General features: G+C 39.9%; 1 protein-coding gene and 2 pseudogenes across 1 annotated transcript; 1 reads left to right on the forward strand and 2 right to left on the reverse strand.

Annotated features, from left to right (window-relative positions):
- The first annotated feature begins 1,417 nt into the window (after positions 1-1,417).
- LOC112314337 (histone H2A.Z pseudogene) lies at positions 1,418-4,132 on the forward strand (annotated as a pseudogene).
- A 23-nt stretch (positions 4,133-4,155) lies between these two features.
- Positions 4,156-15,149, reverse strand: NXPE4 (neurexophilin and PC-esterase domain family member 4). The gene is given in 5 exon segments (XM_024570938.4): positions 4,156-8,831; positions 8,834-8,959; positions 8,962-9,114; positions 11,577-11,792; positions 13,116-15,149. Coding segments are annotated over 5 exon segments (909 nt in total). The 5' UTR covers positions 13,279-15,149; the 3' UTR covers positions 4,156-8,580.
- Positions 15,150-16,736: 1,587 nt separating this feature from the next.
- On the reverse strand, positions 16,737-18,366 carry LOC112314240 (spermidine synthase pseudogene; annotated as a pseudogene).
- Between the last annotated feature and the right edge of the window lie 2,632 nt (positions 18,367-20,998).

The following is a 20,998-nucleotide window of genomic DNA, read 5'->3' on the forward strand; positions in this document are numbered from 1 at the left end:
TCCACATTTAGAAGTCAAGTAGTGGAGGTGGAATTGGCAGAATGGGAATGAACCTTTAGGGAGGTAGGAGAAAAACAAACCCTCACAGAAACAAAGGAAAGTGAGGGTTTGAATAAAGAACGCATATTCAGTTGGGCAAATGCTATTGAGACGCTGAGTCAGATGAAAGCAGAGAAGTGGCTATTGGATTTGACAACACAAAAGTGACCTTAAGTGGAACGGTATAGAACCTAAACCCAACTGGAATGTGTTATAAGAGAGAATAGGGTGTAGTGAGGACAGTGACTGTAGATCACATTTTCAGGAAGGTTTTGTGCAAAGGGAAGATATGTGAGTATCTGAAGAGAAATATCAGGAGAGATATTTATATTTGTACATTTATATATTTTTATTTAAAATTTTTAAAATTACAGTTTACATTTCAGTATTATTTTGTATTAGTTTTAGGTATACAGCATAGTGGTTAGACAATCATATACATTACAAAATGTTCTCCCTGATATTTCAAGTACCCATCCAGCACCCTACACAGTTATTACAATGTTATTGACTATATTCCCAAGCAGTACTTTACATCCCCGTGACTATTTGTGACTACCAATGTGAACTTCTTAGTCCCTTCACACACAAACACACACACATACACTTAAATTTTTGTTTACAATTTAAGATGCAAACAATTGTTAGAGCATGATCGTGTTTCCTAAGGAAATGACCCAGTAAAAAGGAATGGATTGAAGATTGTGACAGTTATCAATTCATTGTCGTCAGCTCCAAATTTACCCTTCAATAATTCTCTGCAATAAAGAACAGAATTCTTTTAAGCATCTCTCCTGTACCATGAGCAGTTGTTAAGCTTTCTCATTAGAAGGTATTGGCCGGACATGACAGGAGGAAGGAGCTTTCCTGCTATTTCTGGTGACTGAGTAGTGAGTCAGTGTTGTCGGTAAGGGGATCTAGTAGAGCTCTTCCCGAGGCTTGTTCCCAGAACCAGACAATCCCTTGGAGACCTTGCTCCTTGTCCTGGTCCAGCAATAACCTTCCCTGGTCTTCACCACACAGAAGAGGATACCCCAAGGCTTCCTGCCTGTGAAGGCCTCCTGCTGGCATGGGCACTGATTCCCAGTGCAGGTCCCTGCATAGCTCCTCTGTGTCTGGCTTCCCCACCCACTCAGGTTACCCATTTCTCTGCCCGCAGTACAGAGGGTCGCTGCAGACCAGTTATGTGCTAGGCAAACCTGCCACCTTCTCTGTTATCCAGTGGATTGAACTACACCTTCCCCAAATAGGTCTGACTCCCAGCCTTGGGGAAGGTCCCTTCTAAGCTGTTCCTTCCTTGATAACCTGGCTTCACCCTAAGGGTACCATATAGGGTTTCCTTATATCTTACAGTCACTTGTGTATCAGAGTTTAATAGTTTTATTTCAGACTTCCCCTGTTTAGTCCACTGTGTGGTTTCTACCTCCTAATTGGATCCAGACTAACACATGACAAGAAAGATTGTAACTTTAAGAATTCAGCACTAACTGGTTTCTTAGACTATATCACCTTTGAAACACGCTCCTTGGAAAGATCTTCATATGTAATTTAAAAAATTTCCTCATGTTCTCAGCAGTTTGAATCTCCGTGCGATGGAGTAGGCGGTGAGATCTTGCTGGGTGTCTGAGTAGTCCTTTTCCTGCCTTGCTTGTTTGAGGTTCAGCAGAATTAGAAATGGCTGGCGATAAGGTTGAGAAAGACTCCGGAAAGGCCAAGACAAAGGCGGTTTCCTGCTCACAGAGCACGGGCTTGCAGTCTCCAGTGGGCCATGTTGCTAGACACTTGAAATCTAGGACGACCAGTCTTGGACGTGTGGGAGCTACTGCTGTGGTGCACAGTGCAGCCACTGCGTAGTACCTCACTGCAGAGGAATGTACTTGCATTGGTAGGAAAAGCATCAAAAGACTTAAAGGTAAAGTGTATTATCCCTTGTTATTTGCAACTTGCTATTAGTGGAGGTGAATTGGACTCTCATGGAGGCTACAGTTGCTGCTGGTGGTATCGTTTCCCACATCCACAAAGCTCTGGGAAGAAAGGTCAACAGAAGTCTGTCTAAAGGATGCTGGGATTTCTCATTACCTCAGGACCCTAAATACTCTGACAGTTGTCCGGTGCTGGTGATTCCAGTGGACTACCTCTGTGAAAAGCACATTCTTGCCTTTTTGTAATTCTATTTCAGCAAGTTGGAAGTTTAACTAGTTTTCCAACCAACCAAATTTCTGCATTTGAGTCTTAACCGTATTTAAGTGTGGCTTCAAAGAAGCTATTGATTCTGAAGTAGTGGGTTTTGATTGAGTTTTCTATTTTTAAAAACTGTTTGAAAAAAAGAAAAGTAACAGATAAAAATAAATAATAAAATAAATAAAAACTGTTTGGATTTTAATTGTGATGCAGAAGTTATAGTAACAAACATTTGTACAGACATTATTTCTACTTCAGTGGGTAAGTAAAGTTCATATCCCTCCCCCGTCCCCCCACATCCAAAGTCTTCATCTTCTCTGTTTCTTCTCAGTACTGTATATTCATTAACATCCTTGTCTCTGGATAATGATTCCCTGGGAATATTTACTTCTTTGTTTCTCTTAGCAGTATTTATCCATCTTGTCTAAGAATCCATTCTATCCATTCACCTTCCCATTGTTATTGGGATAAAATTCCCATAGGCTACAATGCCATAGTAATTTGGCCCCTGCCTTCCTCTCTAACTTCTCCCTCCATATTTCCCTCATTGAGAATACTCCAGGCATAATGGTCCCCTGTTCTTTAAATAAACCAAGCTCTATCATGTCTCAGGGGTTTGTGCTTGTCATTTTTTTTACTCTAGGATCTCTGTCTGCATCACTTGAAATGCCTTCTCCTCTAAGATGCTGTCTGTCAGTGCTCTAACCAGGAACCTCCACTGCCACCACGCAGTAACTCTCTGGCATATCACCCTGTTATATACTGTGTCCATACTACTTTACCAGTATGGAATTTATATCTTTTTTGTTTATCTTTTTTCTTTATTACAATGGAAATTCTTTGATGGCAGAGAATTCCATGTTTTTTTGACCAAAATAAACCCAAAGACAAAAACAGTTCCTGGCACATGATTTTGACCATCTGAGTGTTTACTGGGCACTGGACGATAAACTGTGGTTCATAGGCAAATAAGCATAGAATTTAATATCCCTTGCCCAGAGGCAACTGGAGAAAGAGATTTAAGATTCCTATTATAATTGGTTTTTTCCTAGATGCGGCAAGAGTGGGTCAGAGGCCCAGTGGTATCTGGAGCATGATTTAGAGGGAAAAACTAAGAAGGAATATGATACCAAATTGCTTTATAATAATTATATTGCCTTATTCAATTGAAATCTTCTATCAAACATTCTTTTATTGACAAGTTTTGGGAAAGCATATTTTTAAAATTTTTATTTACTTATTTATATTCTTATCAGAGAAAATGCTTATTGATTTTATTTACTTACGTATATTTTTAAATACTTTATTGATTATGCTATTACAGTTGTCCCAATTTTTCTTTCTTTGCTTCCCTCCACCCAGCAACCTCCTCTTCCTCAGGCAATCCCCACACCAGGGTTCATGTCCATGGGTCATACATGTAAATTCTTTGGCTACTCCATTTCCTATACTGTCCTTTACATTCTCATGGCTATTCTGTAACTACCTATTTGTACTTCTTAATCCCCTCACCTCTTCACTCATGCCCCCACATCACCCTCCCATCCGGCAACCATGAAAACCCTCTCCATATCCATGATTCTGTCTCTGTTCTTCTTGTTTTTAAGATTCAATTATTGACACGTATGTACTTATTGCCATTTTATTGTTCATAGTTTTGATCTTATTTTTCTTAAATAAGTCCCTTTAACACTTCATAAAATAATAATTTGGTGATGATAAACTTTAGTTTGTTCTTGTCTGGTAAGCTCTTTATCAGCCGTTTGATTCTAAATGATAGTTTGCTGGGTAGAGAAATCTTGTCTGTAGGTCCCTGCTTTTCATGACTTTTGAATATTTCTTGCCAGTCCCTTCTAGCCTGCAATGTTTCTTTTGAGAAATTAGTGGACAGAGAAATCAGCTGACAGCCTTAAGAGGAGTATCCTCTTAACTCCTAACTAACTGCTGTTCTCTTGATGATTTTAAGATTCTCTCTGTATCTTTAACCTTTGGCATTTTAATTAAGATGTGTCTTGGAGTGGGCCTCTATGAATTCATCTTGTCTGGGATTCTCTGTGCTTCCTGGACTTGTATGTCTATTTACTTTACTAAATTAGGGAAGTTTTCTTTCATGATTTTTTTCAAATAGATTTCCAATTTTTTGCTCTTTCTCTTCTCCTTCTGGCACCCATATGATGCAAATGTTCGAACACTCGAGGTCGTCCGAGAGGCTGCTTCTACTATCCTTGATTTTTGGATTCTTTTTCTTCTTGTTATTCTGATTGGTTGTTTTTTGCTTCCTTATGTTCCAAATTATTGATTTAATTATTGGCTTTATTCACTCTATTGTTTCCCTGTAAATTTTTTTTTAAATTTCAATTAGTGTATCCTTCGTTTCTGACTGGATTTTTTTTATGCTATTGAGGTCCTCACTAAGTTTCTTGAGTATCTGTATCGCCAGTGTTTAGAACTCTGCATCTGATAGATTACTTATCTCTATTTTGTGTAGTTCTTTTTCTGGAGTTTTGATCTGTTCTTTCATTTGGGCAATGTTTCTTTGTCTCTTCATTTTGGCAACCTCCTTGTGTCTGTTTCTAAGTATTAGGTAGAGCTGCTATGACTCTCCATATTGGTAGTGTGGCATAATGTAGCAGGTGTCCTGTATGGTCCAGTGGCATAGGCTCCCCTATCACCCAAGCTGGGTACTTGAGGTGCACCCTTCATGTGGGCTGAGTATACCCTCTTCTTGTAGTTGAGTGTTGGTTTCTGTTGGCAGGTCAATAGGAGGGATTTATCCAAGCCAGTCAGTTGCAAGGATGGCTATGATCACTAACCACCAACCTCTACCCTCCATGGAGGATCAGCTGTTCAGGATGGTGGTGCTCCAATGTGGTCTATAGCTGTCCACTGGGTGTGCAGGCCCTTGGGTTTGCTGGATGGTGCAGGCCAAGGTCAGCCCCCATTAATGTTTTGCCCAGGACCTCCCTGGTGAGCTATAGAGCAATCTGAGATGGTTGCTACTTGTGCTGGGCTTGGAGATTCCCAGGCAAAGTCAATTGTGAATCTAGGCTGGCTGCTTCTAATGCCATGCCTGGGGCCTCTTAGCAAGAGGTACTGGAGCTGGGGGCTTTCTGAGGCCAGCTGTTGCTTGTTTGAAAGGATTTAGGAAGTTGTAAAGCTTGAGCCAACACCAGCCATTCATACGGAAAAGCTACTGTTAACAGCTGTAAGTTGGGTAGGATGGAGCCTCAGGGGATCTCCAGGGCAGGGCAAACAGTGTTAGCCAGGTTATGGGGTCTCAGATATGGTACCCTCCTGCCAGCTCTGTGGCTCCACCTGCCTTTCTGTCTGAGAAAAAGCTGTCTCCCAGCTCTTGCCTTGATGCCAGACATTTCAGTTCCCTCCTGCATGCCACTGGTGCCTTTCAAGCTGCTACCCCAGTGCTGGAGCTCATAGGGAGGAAGTCTGAGTAAGTCCATGTGTGGGTTCCTTAAGAGGAACTGCATGAGACTCCAGAACTTTCTTCCACCAACTCAATCCCTGATAGTTTTTGCAGCCAGAAGTTATGGGGACTTATCTTTCTGGCACTGTTACCTTGGTCTGGGGGATCTTGTGTGGGGCTGGGACTCCTAACTCCCAAGATATCCCTCCAAAAGTTTTAGCCATCACACATGTATGTGGGACCAGCCCATTCCACATCTCCACCCCTTCAACCAGTCTGGATGGATATGGTTTCTTTAATTCTGTAGTTGTCAGACTTCCATTTAACTTGATTTCTGCCAGTTCTGAGTGATGGTTGTTCTATAAACTAGTTGTGATTTTGATGTGGTTGTGTTACAGATGGGCACAGGTAACCAGGTTATTGGTGATCGGGACACAGAATTGAACCAAACACCCAGAGTTTATAGCAGAGAACATGGGAGCAGGCCAACTCCAAGCAGAGATTGACCTCATGGGCTGGAGGGATTCTATTCTTATAGGGTGTATCCTTCCTGGGTAGTTTTGGTGGGCTTTTACTGAGCATGTACAAGTAGTTGTATTACTTTAAAGCTACTACATGTGGTCTCCCATGATTTTCCCTGATTGGCTACCAGAGAAGGGGCCATACAATGTTACCGAATGGACCCCTCCTCCCCTTCTCCTGGGGTCCCTTGTACTAGGTTCACCTTGCGCACCACCAGGAAATTATAGCTCTCCATGTCAGAGATTGGTGAAAAGGAAAGGAATTATTTATTCAAAAGTTATACAGTTTTAAGAGTAATGACTTAATGTCTTCATTAAAATCCCAAAGTCCCTTAAAGCACCCACAAACAGAGTCTTTCCTTCCCCCCTTTGTCTGGTCCAGAGTACTGTATCTCAAGAAAAGAAATAGAGGTCTGTGGCTCAGGTAGCCCCTGGTTCTTCCCAGTAATCTATGCTTGGCTGGCAGGCCTCCCTCGGTTCCCAGCACCATCAGCTGTGTCCCTGGGATCTCCAGTTCTTAATCCAAAACCACACGGCACCTTCTCATGGCTGACCAGTAAAAGTCCTTTCATCCCTTTCCTTCCCACAGCGTCTCTCCTGCACTCTTCCAAACTGCTAAGAGAGAGCTCTGCATTCCTGCTACATCTTGCTTTCTGGCTTCCTAAGCTGCATGGCAAAGGGAGACCCAAAGCCAATGGTTCTTCTCCGCCAGAGCTGTGTGGTTCTTCTGTCATGGCTGCCGCACCTGTGTTTAAACCCCAGCGCCAATCTTCCTCTGCAGCCCCATTTCTGCCTCTTACCACAATTGACTACACTTGCCAGCATTCCTGGTTTTTTTTCCAGGTTTTCTGGGCTGCCATAGTAAGTCCAGGCAGGCATGGCCCTATGGTGTGGAGCCAATCATCTCCAAGCTCTTACGCAGGCTCTGTAACCAGAAGGAGTTGCCTCCCAATTACATCTTGGGTGGAAGTCACTCCACCTCCTGGCTCAAATCATGGCCACAGCTATTTAATATATCTATGAAACCAATTAAAGGCTATAGATATGTTAAATGACCATTCTAGAAGTTATCTGTAAAACTGTTACTATGCTCAACAACTCTCAATGGCCCTGCTCCATGTGTCCCATCCCCCAGTTCAGAATTGTGGGGGTGAGGACATCCCATATTTTAATATTTCCTGGACACCCCGAGTTCTGGACCCCATTACAAATCCCTATTTGGGGCCCCCAGCTGCACCCTATTACAGTAGTGCATGTAAGCAAGTCGTGTTTACCTATGCCCACTTATTGATTTTAGCGAGAGAGGAAAGGAGGAAGAGAGAGGAAGAGAGAGAGAGAGAAAAAAAAACATCAATCAGTTGCCTCTGGTATGCGCCCTGACTGGGGACTGAACCCACAACCTAGGCAATGCCTTGACTAGGAATCAAACCTGTGACTCTTTGGTTTATGAGACAATGCTCCAACCAACTGAGCCACGCTGTTCATGGTGGGAAAGCCTATTAAAATGCAAGTGAGAGTGATTAAAAGGTTAAACTACATGTGTAGATTATGGAAAACAATGTGGTTGATTATCTGCATAATGGTTTCAAACATGTTTTAAGTACTGGAGCTTGTTTCAAACCAAAGTCCTCTGAGAAACCCAGTCCAAACTTAGGTAAAAATGGCTACTGTTCTAACTGGCAGGGCAGAACTCCCACCCTGCCCCTGAGCACCTCTGCTAATTTCTGTCCCCAGGGCAGTACCTGAAGTACCACTACAGCACCCAGTATTGCACATAGCAAGGTTTAAAAATCACAAAGCTTAGACTAAACTTTTGTTTGGAAAACTGAGGCCCACAGAGCTGAAGTGACTTATTCAAAATTATAAAATTAAGGGCTACAAAAGGACTGAAGCTCAGCTCCCTGAATTCTACTGTACTTTCTCCTGCGTTATCCTATATTCCTGCAGGATAAGTTCTATCAAGTAAGATTTTTCTCTCCTAGCAGTGGGATTCCTATAGGTAGTGTAAAGTCAGAGGTTTTCAGTGCCCTGGAGGCCTTGCTTGGAGTTCTGCTTCTCCTCCAGGACTATGGACCTGGAGAACTGCCTCACAAGTCTTCTCTTCCCACTTTGAAATCATCTTGAACTTGTATTAATGGTAGAAATAAGGAAATGGAACTTCTTTTTCCAAATATTTATTTTACAATGACTATATTGTTCTGAATTTTTATGAATTATAGAGAAGTTTTAACCATTAGGTGTCTTGACTTCCCTTTTGTAAAGAGTGGCATGACCCTGATCATGGGGTGGTTTATGAATCAGCCATTGTGCAGATTATCTGATGTTAACTGGGAGTTCAGAGCTGAACACAGCATCTGGTATGACAGAAAACAGTAAATGTTCTTAATTAAGTGAATGAATTTCAGAGGTATGTATTATTTAGCAAATACAGTTTAATAATATTTTAATTTGATGTCTTACTACAGATTGAGGTAGATGGACATGATTTGTGCTATATACAATTGTTACATCCCAGGTATCAATGATGCCCATGTTGAGATCCTGGAAAATGTCCTTTATGGCAAGATATTGAATGTAACCATGAAAGTCATCAGATTTCTCCACATCACTGTGCATCTCCCTGATGTCCTCTGTTTTAATGATAAGCATAGTGTCTGGACTTCTCAGAAAAGACATTGAACAGCTTCATGCACGTCAAGAGCCTTTCACATAAAAACATCAATGGGAAAGGGTCTGAAATGCAAGCCCAGAGAAATACCAGTGACAGTATTTTTTTCTCCTCCAGTTCTGTCAAATACCTGGGGATGTACTTGATCTCTTTAACTGAATAGGTCAGTGATCCAATCAAGGACTTACCTTGTTTTTGCCACTGGATGGTGATACTCTTATCCAAGTGCACAGCAAGCTGCTGTTGAAATTTTCCAGATTTATGAAGATCCATTGACTTCAGAGCTGATGACAAATAGTCCCAAAATGAAAAGAGAATAAAATTACAAAGATCAAAAGGACAGAAGAAAAGATTTGGTGTTTGTAATTGAATAAGTTAATCATGGCTGATTTATTATAGATTTAAATGAAGAAATCGTTGTGAAAAGTGTTTGAGCAATCAAAAGTGTTATACAAATAAGAAATTACATATGCCCCCTTGTAAAACCACGAAGAACCAAATGGACTGCAGATGGTAAGCATTAGAAGATATTATGTCAATTTATAGATATTATTTTTGTAAATTAACCACAGACTAAACTCCTTTGAGGGTAGAGAAGGTACTAATTGATGTCTTTACATTTCTAAAAACAAGTAAACTCATTTCCCCAAACACTCTGTAAAGTTTCTTAAGACTGGAATTATATTTTATACTCCTGTGTTTCCTTTACATATGAGTATGCATGGAATGCTACTAAGTACATCATCTATAGTAGTAGTTTTATTATTCATTTCTGAAGGACTTTCCAGTTTACAAAGCATTTATTTGGACCAATATATGTATTTACCTCAAAGCATGTACACTCTCTCCTCCCTCTACACACACACACACACACACACACTTAATTTTCATGTTATAGAAAAGAAAATCAAGAGGAAAATGACCTGCTCAATATTACACAGCTAATAAGTAATAGAAATTGCTCTTAAATTTGAAGTTTCTCCCAATTCTTGTGAAAATAGTCTACACAATCTTAAAACTTCTGAAAATATGATATAATGTGAATAGAATGAAACCAAGTTCTTTCATTTTTTCATTGGTAATGTGATTCTTATCAAACTCTCAGGGCCAGGTCCTCTGTAGTTAGAACTTCTGAGGAAAGAGTGTTTTATTAACGTTTTGTAACATGTGCTGTCTTATGAAGTAAAGGGCTACATTTAAAGTCTTAATCCAGTAAGGTTGGAAAATGGAGATGCTGGAGGGTTGGTTGGAGGAAAATGGCAGAATTATATTCTTTATTCTGCTTCCAGCTTATTTTAATTTCCATTTCCAAAGCACACTAATGGAATAGAATTTAATTTTTTAACAGAATGTGAAATAGATGTTTTGTTACCATAATGTAAAAAATTAGTCAAAGAGGGTAGGTAGGTTAATTCAGAAATTCAGTACTTTCTATAACCTAAGAGATCCACTGTTATGGAATGTGATGCTAAAGGTTATCACCAGACTCTTAATTTTATAGATGAGAAAACTGAGGCCCTGTCAAATTCAATCATTTACCACAGGTCACAGTTAAAACTCTCCCATTCTGTTGGGAATTCCACTTATAGCTTGGAGCCAAGGACCTACAGATTTTCCCTTTTTATTGGGAAGGTAAGCTTACTCTCTAAGTTTGAGTACACAAATGTGGTATCATGTCAAGAAATCCAGAGTGGACCCTCACCAGCTGCACTGTCCTCTGTGATAAAAACCAGGGCCCAGGGCGCAGGGGGACAGGCAGTGACAATTTTTCAGGTACAAGTGCTAAGATGTACTAGTAGATTCTGAGTTATGATTGGTGCACTCTTGGTTTAAGAAAAAGAGCAACTAAATTTGGATTCTAGCAACTGGATTGTAGCCCTGATTCTAACATTAACTAATGATAATAATTGCAAAAGCTATTGTTTACTGGGCATTTTCTAGGTGCCCATGTGCCTTGCAATATGTTAAATATTTTACACATATTACCTCATACTACCTCAGATACTGTTATTATTCCTGGTTGATTGATGAACAAAATGAGAAATAGAAAATAAGTAACATGACCACTTCTAAGTGGCACAGTTTGTGTGTTAGACTCCAAATCCCATGCCTTTCACCATTGTGCCTACCTGATGCAAAGCTGTTACCTTGTTCCTGGCATGGGTCATTTCATATCATAATAGTGATAATAGCTTCCATCAAAGAGAACTTACTATGTAGCAAAAAGTATTCTAAATGCATTGCACATATTACCTCATTTTACCAGAAGGGTACTATTTTCATCTCCATTTTACAGATGAGGAAACTGGGGGACACAATGGCTATGTAACTTGCCCATGGTCACCCAGATATTGGATATAGAGAAGCCAGATTGTGATTCCAGGCAATCTGGATCCAGAATCCATACTCTTAATCATCATGGCAACTGTAGAAAATGGATAATATAATAACTTAAGTTATTTTCAGCTCCAATGATGATTTTCTGTGTATGCTGGGTGAATTCCGAGCATACTGAAGTGTGAATTCTGCAGGAATAGGGATGTAGTAAACCTTTTCTACACTGGCTCCCTTCTAGTCAGATAAATGTATTCTTTAAAGGAAAGATAACAATATCTTATAAAAAGATTTGTTGTGTTGTGATTAAGAAATATAAAAAAGAAGAAGCATTTCCCATATTCCTTTTTCTCTTTAAAATGAAAAAGAATTTTTGGAAAGGACATGAATAATGGCTTAGACTGAGACATACTGTTAATACTGCCTTTGAAGTATTCCATCCACTGGCATATCGTGAAATCTCCCATTAGATATATACATTTTCTTCTCAGGCAATCTTTCACTTCAATTGGAGCCCAACTATAAGAGACAGGATTCCATGTGTCTTTCCAGATATGTCCACTGGGGATTGAGGATGCCATTCCAAACTTGTATTTCTTTTTCATTGAAACTGTTTTTTTCTGCCAAACTATCAGCAGGAGAAGACCTTCCAAAATATCATATTATCCACCAGTATTTCTTAAGAACCTATTATTTTTTCTAAGTATGCTCTTAATAGGGCATGCAGGTGGTAGAAAAGTCTTATTGAAGCACCATCCTCTTAATGGAATAGTAATTTTTCAGTAAATTTTTCTCTGGTATGAATTTTCTAAGTGATACACATTAATATTCATTAGAGAGGACATGTTTTCTCCCAGAAAATAGGTCCTCTGGGTAAAATTGAAGTATTTGTTTGCCTTTTTATGAAAGTAAAGCCATCAATTCTTGCTTAGTAATGAAGCTCAATTATTATATTATTTAACCCACTTTACCCTTAAGCTTGTCATATACTATTACAGTGCCTTAAATGCCACCATCAAACTGTAAATCTTTTGAGTTAAATGCAAGGTGATATTTAAAAAATGAATAATTAGTTTGGCTTGGAACCTGGCCAGACCACAAAGAAATGGCTCTAGGCTGGAATACCATCCTAGAGGTCCAAGATGGGCCAGATATTATCCCACTAGTCACTGAAGAGTCTGGGAATCTGAGGGACTGAGTTGGCTAGGATGGTGAAGGAGCCATTGGTAGTCCTGTGCAGTGATTATACACTGACCAAAGAGAGTAGTTTACTATTTTAACATCTGGTATCAGTGTACTTGTATCCTTGGTGAAAATTCCATTTTATACCTCTACGTGCATATTTATGCTTCAGGGCAAATAAGTTTATTAGTGATTAGGAAGCTGAACTTGCAGAGATACAAAAGCTTCTGTCTTGAATCATTTCATTTGGGGATTTCCCAGTATGTTTGGAGCCAAATATATTGATGAGGAATTAATAAATGTTAGATATAGAAGTGCTATTTTGTATGTTAAAATAGTTTGAAAGGTGACAAAGCCCAAGAAAGGGAAATTGTAATGAAATGACTCCCAGATGGTAGGTTGGAAACCTCTAGATGACAATCTTGTGATGTGGAATGTGCTGATGGTGGTGGTATGTGGAGGTAAAAACTTAGGTGTCAACTGGGAGAGAGTTTTAACTTTTGAAAGTTATTGTGTTAAATGGGCAGGTAATCTTTTGCTTGATAAATAGATTAATGACGGGAGTTACAGTTACTAAAACAGGTTTATGGTATCCTAGTGATTTCAGTCATTTATTCACTTAAGTAACTTGTATCTTGGCCCACCACAGACAAGCTCAATAAGTGGAATACCAATAGTACTTGTAATAGTGAAGAAGTTCAGCAGAAAATAGAGTCCTTTAAGTGAGTTTAGTACTAAGTACAACCCATCAAATATAGAGAGAACTTACTATTGCATTTGGCAATATTTATAGTGTTGAAGTTTTCCATAATCTCTGTACCCACAGAGACAAACACAGAAATTAATCTGAAGGTGGACCTAAAGATCAGGAAACAGGGTTCAAGATAATAGTTGCATAGGAGGATGCTGAAGTTACACCCTCCCATGAGCATGCTGAAATATATGTATATACACAGAGCAGTTACTCCTGAGAGATGACAGGGCAGAATGAATAGTTTCTGAGCAACAAATCAGAGACAGAGGCTGAATAGAGAAGGCTGCTTAGAGCTTTCTTGGAGCCATGACAACTCTCTGTAACAGAGGTGCTAGTGAGTGCCATTGTTTATGCCCCCCTCCACCTCAATAGACAGGTGAGAGTTCTCTTCAGGTGCTGTGGCCTAGCTTTCAGGTCACCACAGTGCATTTCCAGCCACACTGCCTACAGACTATTTTAGATCTGAAGAAAGGAGCAAGTAGGATCAATAGGGTGTCACCACATGCAACTGGCCACCTTGCCTGTAGCCACTCCAGACCAGTAAACCTGTGCCCCAGGTACCATAAGCACCTGCTTGGCTCCAACTGACCTACCTAAACTACCCAAAATATACAGCCTACACAGATGTTCCTTCTATACAAGACTACTTTCTGTACAACAAATGAGAGAGAGAGAGTATAAAGAAGGCTGGGGAGACACAGGTGCTCTTTGGGAACATAAGGAATTTTCTAGGGTTGGAAGTGCTGGTGATTGTCATTGTTTAAGTCACCCTCTACCTTGAAAGAGCAGGCGGGAACTCTATCCAGTTCTCTGATCTACCTACAAGGTCCCCATAGATTGTCCCCAGGGCACATTACCTGAACCCATATAGGTTCTGAACAAAGGGAGCAAAGAGGATCAATAGAGCATTACTACAAGCACCTGGCCTTCCTGCCCAGAGCTGCTTCAGCTTGTAGACTAGTGCCCAAGACACCACAGGCACCTACTGAACTCTAGCCAGCCTGCCAAACGACCCAACACATAGAGGTCACTTCTAAACAAGGCTGTTTTTTCAAGACTGAGAGATATATCTATTTTGTGTAATTCATGTAAACAAACATAGAAAGTAAAACAAAATGAATTTACATAAGAATATCTCTCAAATAAAGGAACAGGAAAAATCTCTAGAAAAAAAGAAAAAGGAAATGGAGATAAGTAATATGCCTGATAAAGAATTCAAGGAAATGATCATAAGGATATCCACAAAACTTGAGAGGTGAATAGAGGAACTTAGGGAAAACTTGAACAAAGAGTTAAAAGGTATAATTAAGGACCAAGCAGAGCTGAAGAATACAATAACTAAAATGAAAAATACATTAAAAGGAGTCAACAACATACTCACTAATACATAAAAATGGGTTGGCAACCTAGAAGACAGACTAGTGTAAATAAACTATTCAGACATTAAAAAAAAAAAAAAGAAGAAGAAACCAAACCAAACATAGTTTAAGGGACATCTGGGACAGCATCAAGCATACAAACATTCACAATATAGGGATCCCAGAAGGAGAAGAAAGAAAAGAATAAGAACTTTACTGGAAGAAATAATCTAGAAAAGGAAACAGACATACAGATCCAGGAAGGAAGAACAGAGAACTCCAAACAAGATGAGTACAAATAAATCTATAGCAAGACACATTGTAATTAAAATGGCAAAAGTTAAAGAGAAAATTTTGAAGGAAGCAATAATAAAACAATAGTTAGTTACATACAAAGAAAATTCTATGATTTCTCAGCAGCAAATTTATAGGCCAAAAAGGAGTGGCAGGACATCTTTAAAGTAGGAACTGACAACCTAGAATAATTCCATCAGCAAGATAATTATTAAAAATTGAAGGGGAGATAAAGAGTTTCCCACAAAAGCAAAAAATGTAAGGGTTCGTTACCATTAAATCAACTTTTAAAGAAATGTTACAGCATCTTCTTTAAGCAGAAAAGTAATGATCAGAACTAGAAATAAGGAAATATGAGAAAAGAGATTGTCTTGAATCTATAGATTGCTTTGGGTAGTATGACATTTTAATGATGTTAATTCTTCCAATCCATGAACACAGTATATGCTTCCATTCATTTGTATCTTCCTTAATTTCTTTCTTCAGTGTTCTGTAGTTTTCTGAGTATAGGTCTTTACCTCCTTGGTTAGGTTTATTCCTAGGTACGTTATTTTTGTTGTTGCTATACCAAATGAGAATTTCCTGATTTCTGTTTCTGATATTCCATTGTTGGTGTACAAAAATGCCTTTGATTTCTGAATATTGATTTGTACCCCACTACTTTGCCAAATTTATGTATTAGGTCCAGTAGTTTTTTGGTGGAGTCTATAGGGTTTTCTATGTACACTCTCATGTCATCTGTAGACAATGACAGTTTTACTTCTTCCTTCCCAGTTTGGATGCCTTTTATTTCTTCTTTTTGTCTGATCACTGTGGTTAGGTCTTCCAAAACTATGTACTTGCTCAAAAAAATTAAAAATGGAACTGCCTTTTGAGACAACAATTCTACCGCTGGAATTATACTGTAAGAATCCTGAAACACTAATTCAAAAGAACCTATGTACCCCAATGTTCATAACAGCACAATTTACAATAGCCAAGTGCTAGAAGCAACCTAGAAGTCCATCAGTCCAACCTGTCCATCAGTAAGTGAATGGATGAAAAAACTATGGTACATTTACACAATGGAATACTATGCTAAAGAAAGAAAGAAGGAGCTCCTGCCCTTCATGACAGCATGGATGGAACTGGAGAGCATTATGTTAAGTGAAGTAAGCCAGGTGGTGAAAGACAAATACCATATGATATCACCTATAAGTGTAACCTAATCAACAAAACAAATAAGCAAGCAAAATATACCCAGAGACATTGAAATAAAAACAAACTGACAGTAACAAGAGGGGAAGAAGGAGAGAGATAACAGGGGAAAGAAGGGAAAGGGACATCAAGGAACATGTATAAAGGACCCATGGACAAAATCAAAGGGGGAAAGGATGGAGAGTGGGAGGTGGGGGAAAGTCATGGTTTCGAAATGGAGACAGCTCTGTTCGAACAAGAATAAAAAATGATTTAAAAACTTAGTTTGCTTGAATACTCCCTTCTAAAATTTTCTATCTCACAAAATTCATTCTTCCCTAGAAGCACCTCCTCCCCTGGATCCTCAGTTTACACATAGACATTAGAAGTTTCTGCACCCAAAAATAAATGTTACCCGTTCCCCAACTTGCTCCATTTTGCAAATATTTTTTATACCTTTATAGTTTAAAGATGTTGTTCAATCTTATTCATAGAAACTATGGTAAGCTGGGTGTTAAGGCTTTGTTCTGAAGTCACTAGTCCACTACTGGGGTATCTTCCCTCTGTGCCAAAGTAAATCATAGGTGTAAGTTGAAGTCTGCATGCTTTTACCTTGGGTCCACAACTTCCTGCTTGTTTCAGCTAAAGTGAGAGCCAGGCATGCCAGCTCCACCTTAAGGAGAGGCCTGGATCACAAACTACAGTTATCAGTTCATGTAGAGGTGGGAAGTAAAAATGAAATTCTCATATTAGATTTGATAATTTTAATGTCCTAGATTTTATTAGTCTAATTCCAGTAAGTGTACAATAAATGCCTGACAAGTAAATGAGCAAATGAAGGTGAAGTTTGAATGATTGAGAGTAGATAGCCATCCATAGAAAGTTGAACTGCCTAGTTTCCATCTTATCCTTGTCATCAAGATCCAGTTGGTAGGATTCAAGTGCACAGTATCTCCTGCATAGTAGATACTCAACAAATTTGCTGAATTGAACCAGAAGGACCTCAAATACAATAGGAAAGACAAGATATTGATTAAATCTCAGACCAACTAAATAATAGCTTCCAGTCATGAGTTTGAATCCATGTGGAATTTTTATTCTTTGTTGTTGTTATAAATACATGTGTTTGGTGAGTGAAGAGTGACGGAGGGCAGACACAGTGTTGTACACAGCTGGTATAGGCTTGGAAGCTGAACACCACAGAGAGAGAAAATGGAGACAACTGTGTTTGAAAAAATGCCATATGATCTCACCTATAACTGTGACCTAATCAACAAAACAAACAAGCAAGCAAAATATAACCAGAGTCATTGAAATAAAGCAGGGCAGGCCAGGCAGCATCCTGGAGCCTGTAACACCTGGTTGGTAAGTGTGCTGGTGGGAGTCTTGTCCAGGGCTCCCAGGCCGAAGGTCCTGGGCAGTGTTGGCAGTGGCACCTGGGCTCAGCTCACATCGTTCAGGGTTTTGGGGACAAATTTAGGCAGGATGAAGACTACCAGGTACACATCACAGTTGTAGTATCTTAGCTGCATCTATTCAACCTGCTTCTGTGTTAGCTGTGGCACTGGCTCCTGAAGTTGGTGCTTGGGTTTTTGCTGCACAGTATGCAGCCGATCTGGCCACTGGGGTAGTTGGGGATGGTGCAGTAGGCACAGACCACCATGGGGAACAGTGACCCACAGAAGTGCTGTGTGTCCTTGTGAAGTCCAAGTGGAGCCACTGGCACTCGCCCTGGCAGTGGAGGATCCCATTCACCTTGAGGGGCTGTCTTCATGAGCTGGTAATAGACTCCTTGAAGAGTATCTCAGCAGAACCCAAGGAGTCTGAGGAGTCAGGGATGATAACATCAAAGGCGTCCTGGTTCTGTTTCATGAACTCAAAACCATCACCCACGAGGAAGGTCAGCTTTGGGCTAGAGTAACCAATACCATGCCTGACAGGGAATTCTTAGAGACTTGAATGACATCCTCATTAATCTCATACTGGATCACAGACTCCACAGAGGACTGCTTCAGGACACCCTCATCCCCACCCCCAATGATCAGCATGTTGGGGTGTTGCAGAACAGCAAGTTGGCTATCATCTCCTGGTAGGAGAACTCATCCCTTTCTGTACACTGGATGGCACTGTCCAACACCAGCATGTTGCTGTTGTCTTAGCTCTTACTGTGGAAGACACAGTATCCTGATACTGTGAATGCTGATGGTGTAGTAGCTGCTCCACCTGCATGGCAGGGCAAGGCAGGGCCTGGCCTGGCCACCAGCAGCACATCTGGTGGGACAAGCACTGGAAGATGGTAGAGGACCCGAAGCAGCAGGTCTGTGGGGCCAGGCTCCATGGCGGGTGGCACAGTGTGCAGGCCTGGGTCTGCCGGCCTTGCAGAGCATCGGCACAATGGGATGAGCTCCTGGATTTGTGCTCTTGACCTGATAAAAATGATGCCAGAAAGAGAAGGTGCCCAGGACAAATGCACCAGTGCCCACAGGAAGCAGTAGATGATCATACTGTGGATCCTGCCACAGTTTAATTTGTGCTGTCCCACACAGGAAGTTAAACATGTCCATCAAGTCTTCTAGATATGTGTGTGTGTGTATGTGTGTATGCAACAATCAAGATCTGTTTCACAAGGATCTTTTAGATTTTGATAATCCTTCCAATATCCTTGACTGTAATCTACCAAACTAATCTTAACAATGATTCTTTATGTCTTTACGTGATGACAGTTGGAAAAGCTGTTTTAACCATATATAACTGGATCAATGATTGTTCAAATCTGTCCTAGGTAGCCACTAATAAGAAATAAATATTTGCAGTGGGTCTGGTTTGGCTGCTCTTTAGGAAACTGATGCCAGCAACTACCCAAGTTCATAGTTTACTCTGTGACATATAAATATATGAATTTTAATTTGTTTTGTCACATAGATATTAATATTTATATTAACATGGCATTTTAACGAGATAGGCATAATAGATATGCTTGACTTAAAGAACTGAGAGTACAGAAGACAGTTTGAAAGAGTTGTCCAGATTATCCAGTGAGCTTCAAAACAGAGCTGAGACTAAGATTCTTGTCACTTTGACCTCTGAATCAGAGAACTTGCCCCCAATCAGCATGACTCCAACACATATGGTATAACCAAGTTCAGGTATATCCTATGGTGTATATATTTGTTGTCCATTATGCTTAAAATCAAAAGCTCTAAAGCTTGGTGGGAACAAGGTATATGGTTCCCCTTAGTGTGCTCTCTTTGCAGCTAGTGTGAGGTTTCATCATCATCTCTGATTGGGTAGTTTCCTTCCCCTTACATTTATGGACCAAAATGAGGGATCTAAACATGAGAGTTCAGTCAGCTAGAAATATGGAGCCATGATTTTACACAATGATATACAACCCAGGAGATCATCAGTCTTTAGGGTAAGAGCAGTGCTAACCAGGATCTAAAAGAGTCCAAGCAATGTGGGCAGACCATCAATATCAAGCAAAGCAAAGGGCAGATGTCCAGAGAACACTCAGTGGGGACCGAATTAGGGAAATGGCTTCTGTAGCCTCAGGAATCAAACAGGATATGCCTCATTGCCAAGGAGCCTGCACTGATAGGAATGGTAGGAAGTCTTATGTCCATGGGATGGATCTGAGTACAAGGAGAGGGCCTCTACCCCTGGAAAAATAAGAAAAGATGCAATAGTCCAAAAGAATCCAGATTCCAGCAGTGAAAACATGGCATAGAACTATTTATGTTACTAAGAAATAATGCAGGGTACTGGTTGCTGCAGCTAACCATGTTATTGGAGGAGAAAGGCCAATGATGTGGCACATACCTGGATAGATAGCTCACTATGGCCTCAGATTCACTAGTAACAGAGGGTCATGGACTCAGTGCCATTTTTAGGTATACTATGAGAAAATGTATGAAGTTCAGATGACTGCCATGCCCATAGTCCTCTTTGAAAAACATGGTTGCAAACCCAAGCCCTTCCAGTTAGTTCCTCAGCAACACTTACAATCTCTGTGAGGCACTGGAGAATGTTGGGATTATGGAAGGGAGGATTTTTGCTCACCTTCCAAATTCTCGGACAGGATTCTAAAATGTGAGAAGCTGTCATGAAGCCAGTGACATGTGTTACAAACACAACTTATATTTTTACTCACTGTTAGCATGAAACATGTTTCCCATGAAGATGAAAATAAAACACAGGAAAACCATGAGCATCTTGTCAAATGCACCTGACTTTGACACTTCAGTGATACTAAGAGTACATGTCTAGGGATTCTCAATTAGGTAAATGAACATGTTTGTTCAGATAGTGGTGTGGTTATACTCCTGAACAACCTAATGGATTTGTACAAACTGAACAGTAGAATATGGACATCTGGCCATCCAGTCAGTTTTTGACCAAACTGAGTAACAGGCTAACCTGGCTGAGACTTACCTCCAAGACAGAATGAGGAAGAACTTTAAAATTTTGCAAGAAGCCTTGCCCTTCAGCATAACTAAAACTCCTTTCTTACCAAGATGCTTTTAGTTAAATGATTGTGAAACAAGTGTATGCCCACCTTTTTGCCTGTGGAAAATGTAAATAAAATGGAGCAACTTAAATATAGACATTTCAGAATAAATGTTCCTTTTCATAATATAGATACATTGTTAAAGTGCTTCATTTCTCTGCATAATACCGCAGTAAGTGATAGTTTCTGTAGGCAAAGTCTGATGATGAATCCTAAAAAAACTAGAGGGTGAAAATTTGAAGAGCAAAAAGAATATCTTTCCATCAGTACATTTATTAATTAAAAAGTGAAAAATAGTAGCTTTACAGTGGAGAAAATCTAAAGACACCAGTGTACCCAAGTGATCAAGGTTAATATTACCAGTAATAAGACATATCTTTTTTCATGAATGTTGTATTGAAAAGAGCACACCACATCAATGGCATTCTTCACAAAAATGCCTGCCTTCAGTCTAATTATTAGAAAACTTTAGATAGAACAAAACTGAGGCACATTCTACAAAATAACTGACTAATAATCTTCAAAACTGTCATGACCATGAAAACCAGTGCAGCACTAAGCAA

This window comes from Desmodus rotundus, chromosome 5 (genome assembly GCF_022682495.2).
Source record: "Desmodus rotundus isolate HL8 chromosome 5, HLdesRot8A.1, whole genome shotgun sequence".
Lineage (NCBI taxonomy): Eukaryota > Metazoa > Chordata > Mammalia > Chiroptera > Phyllostomidae > Desmodus > Desmodus rotundus.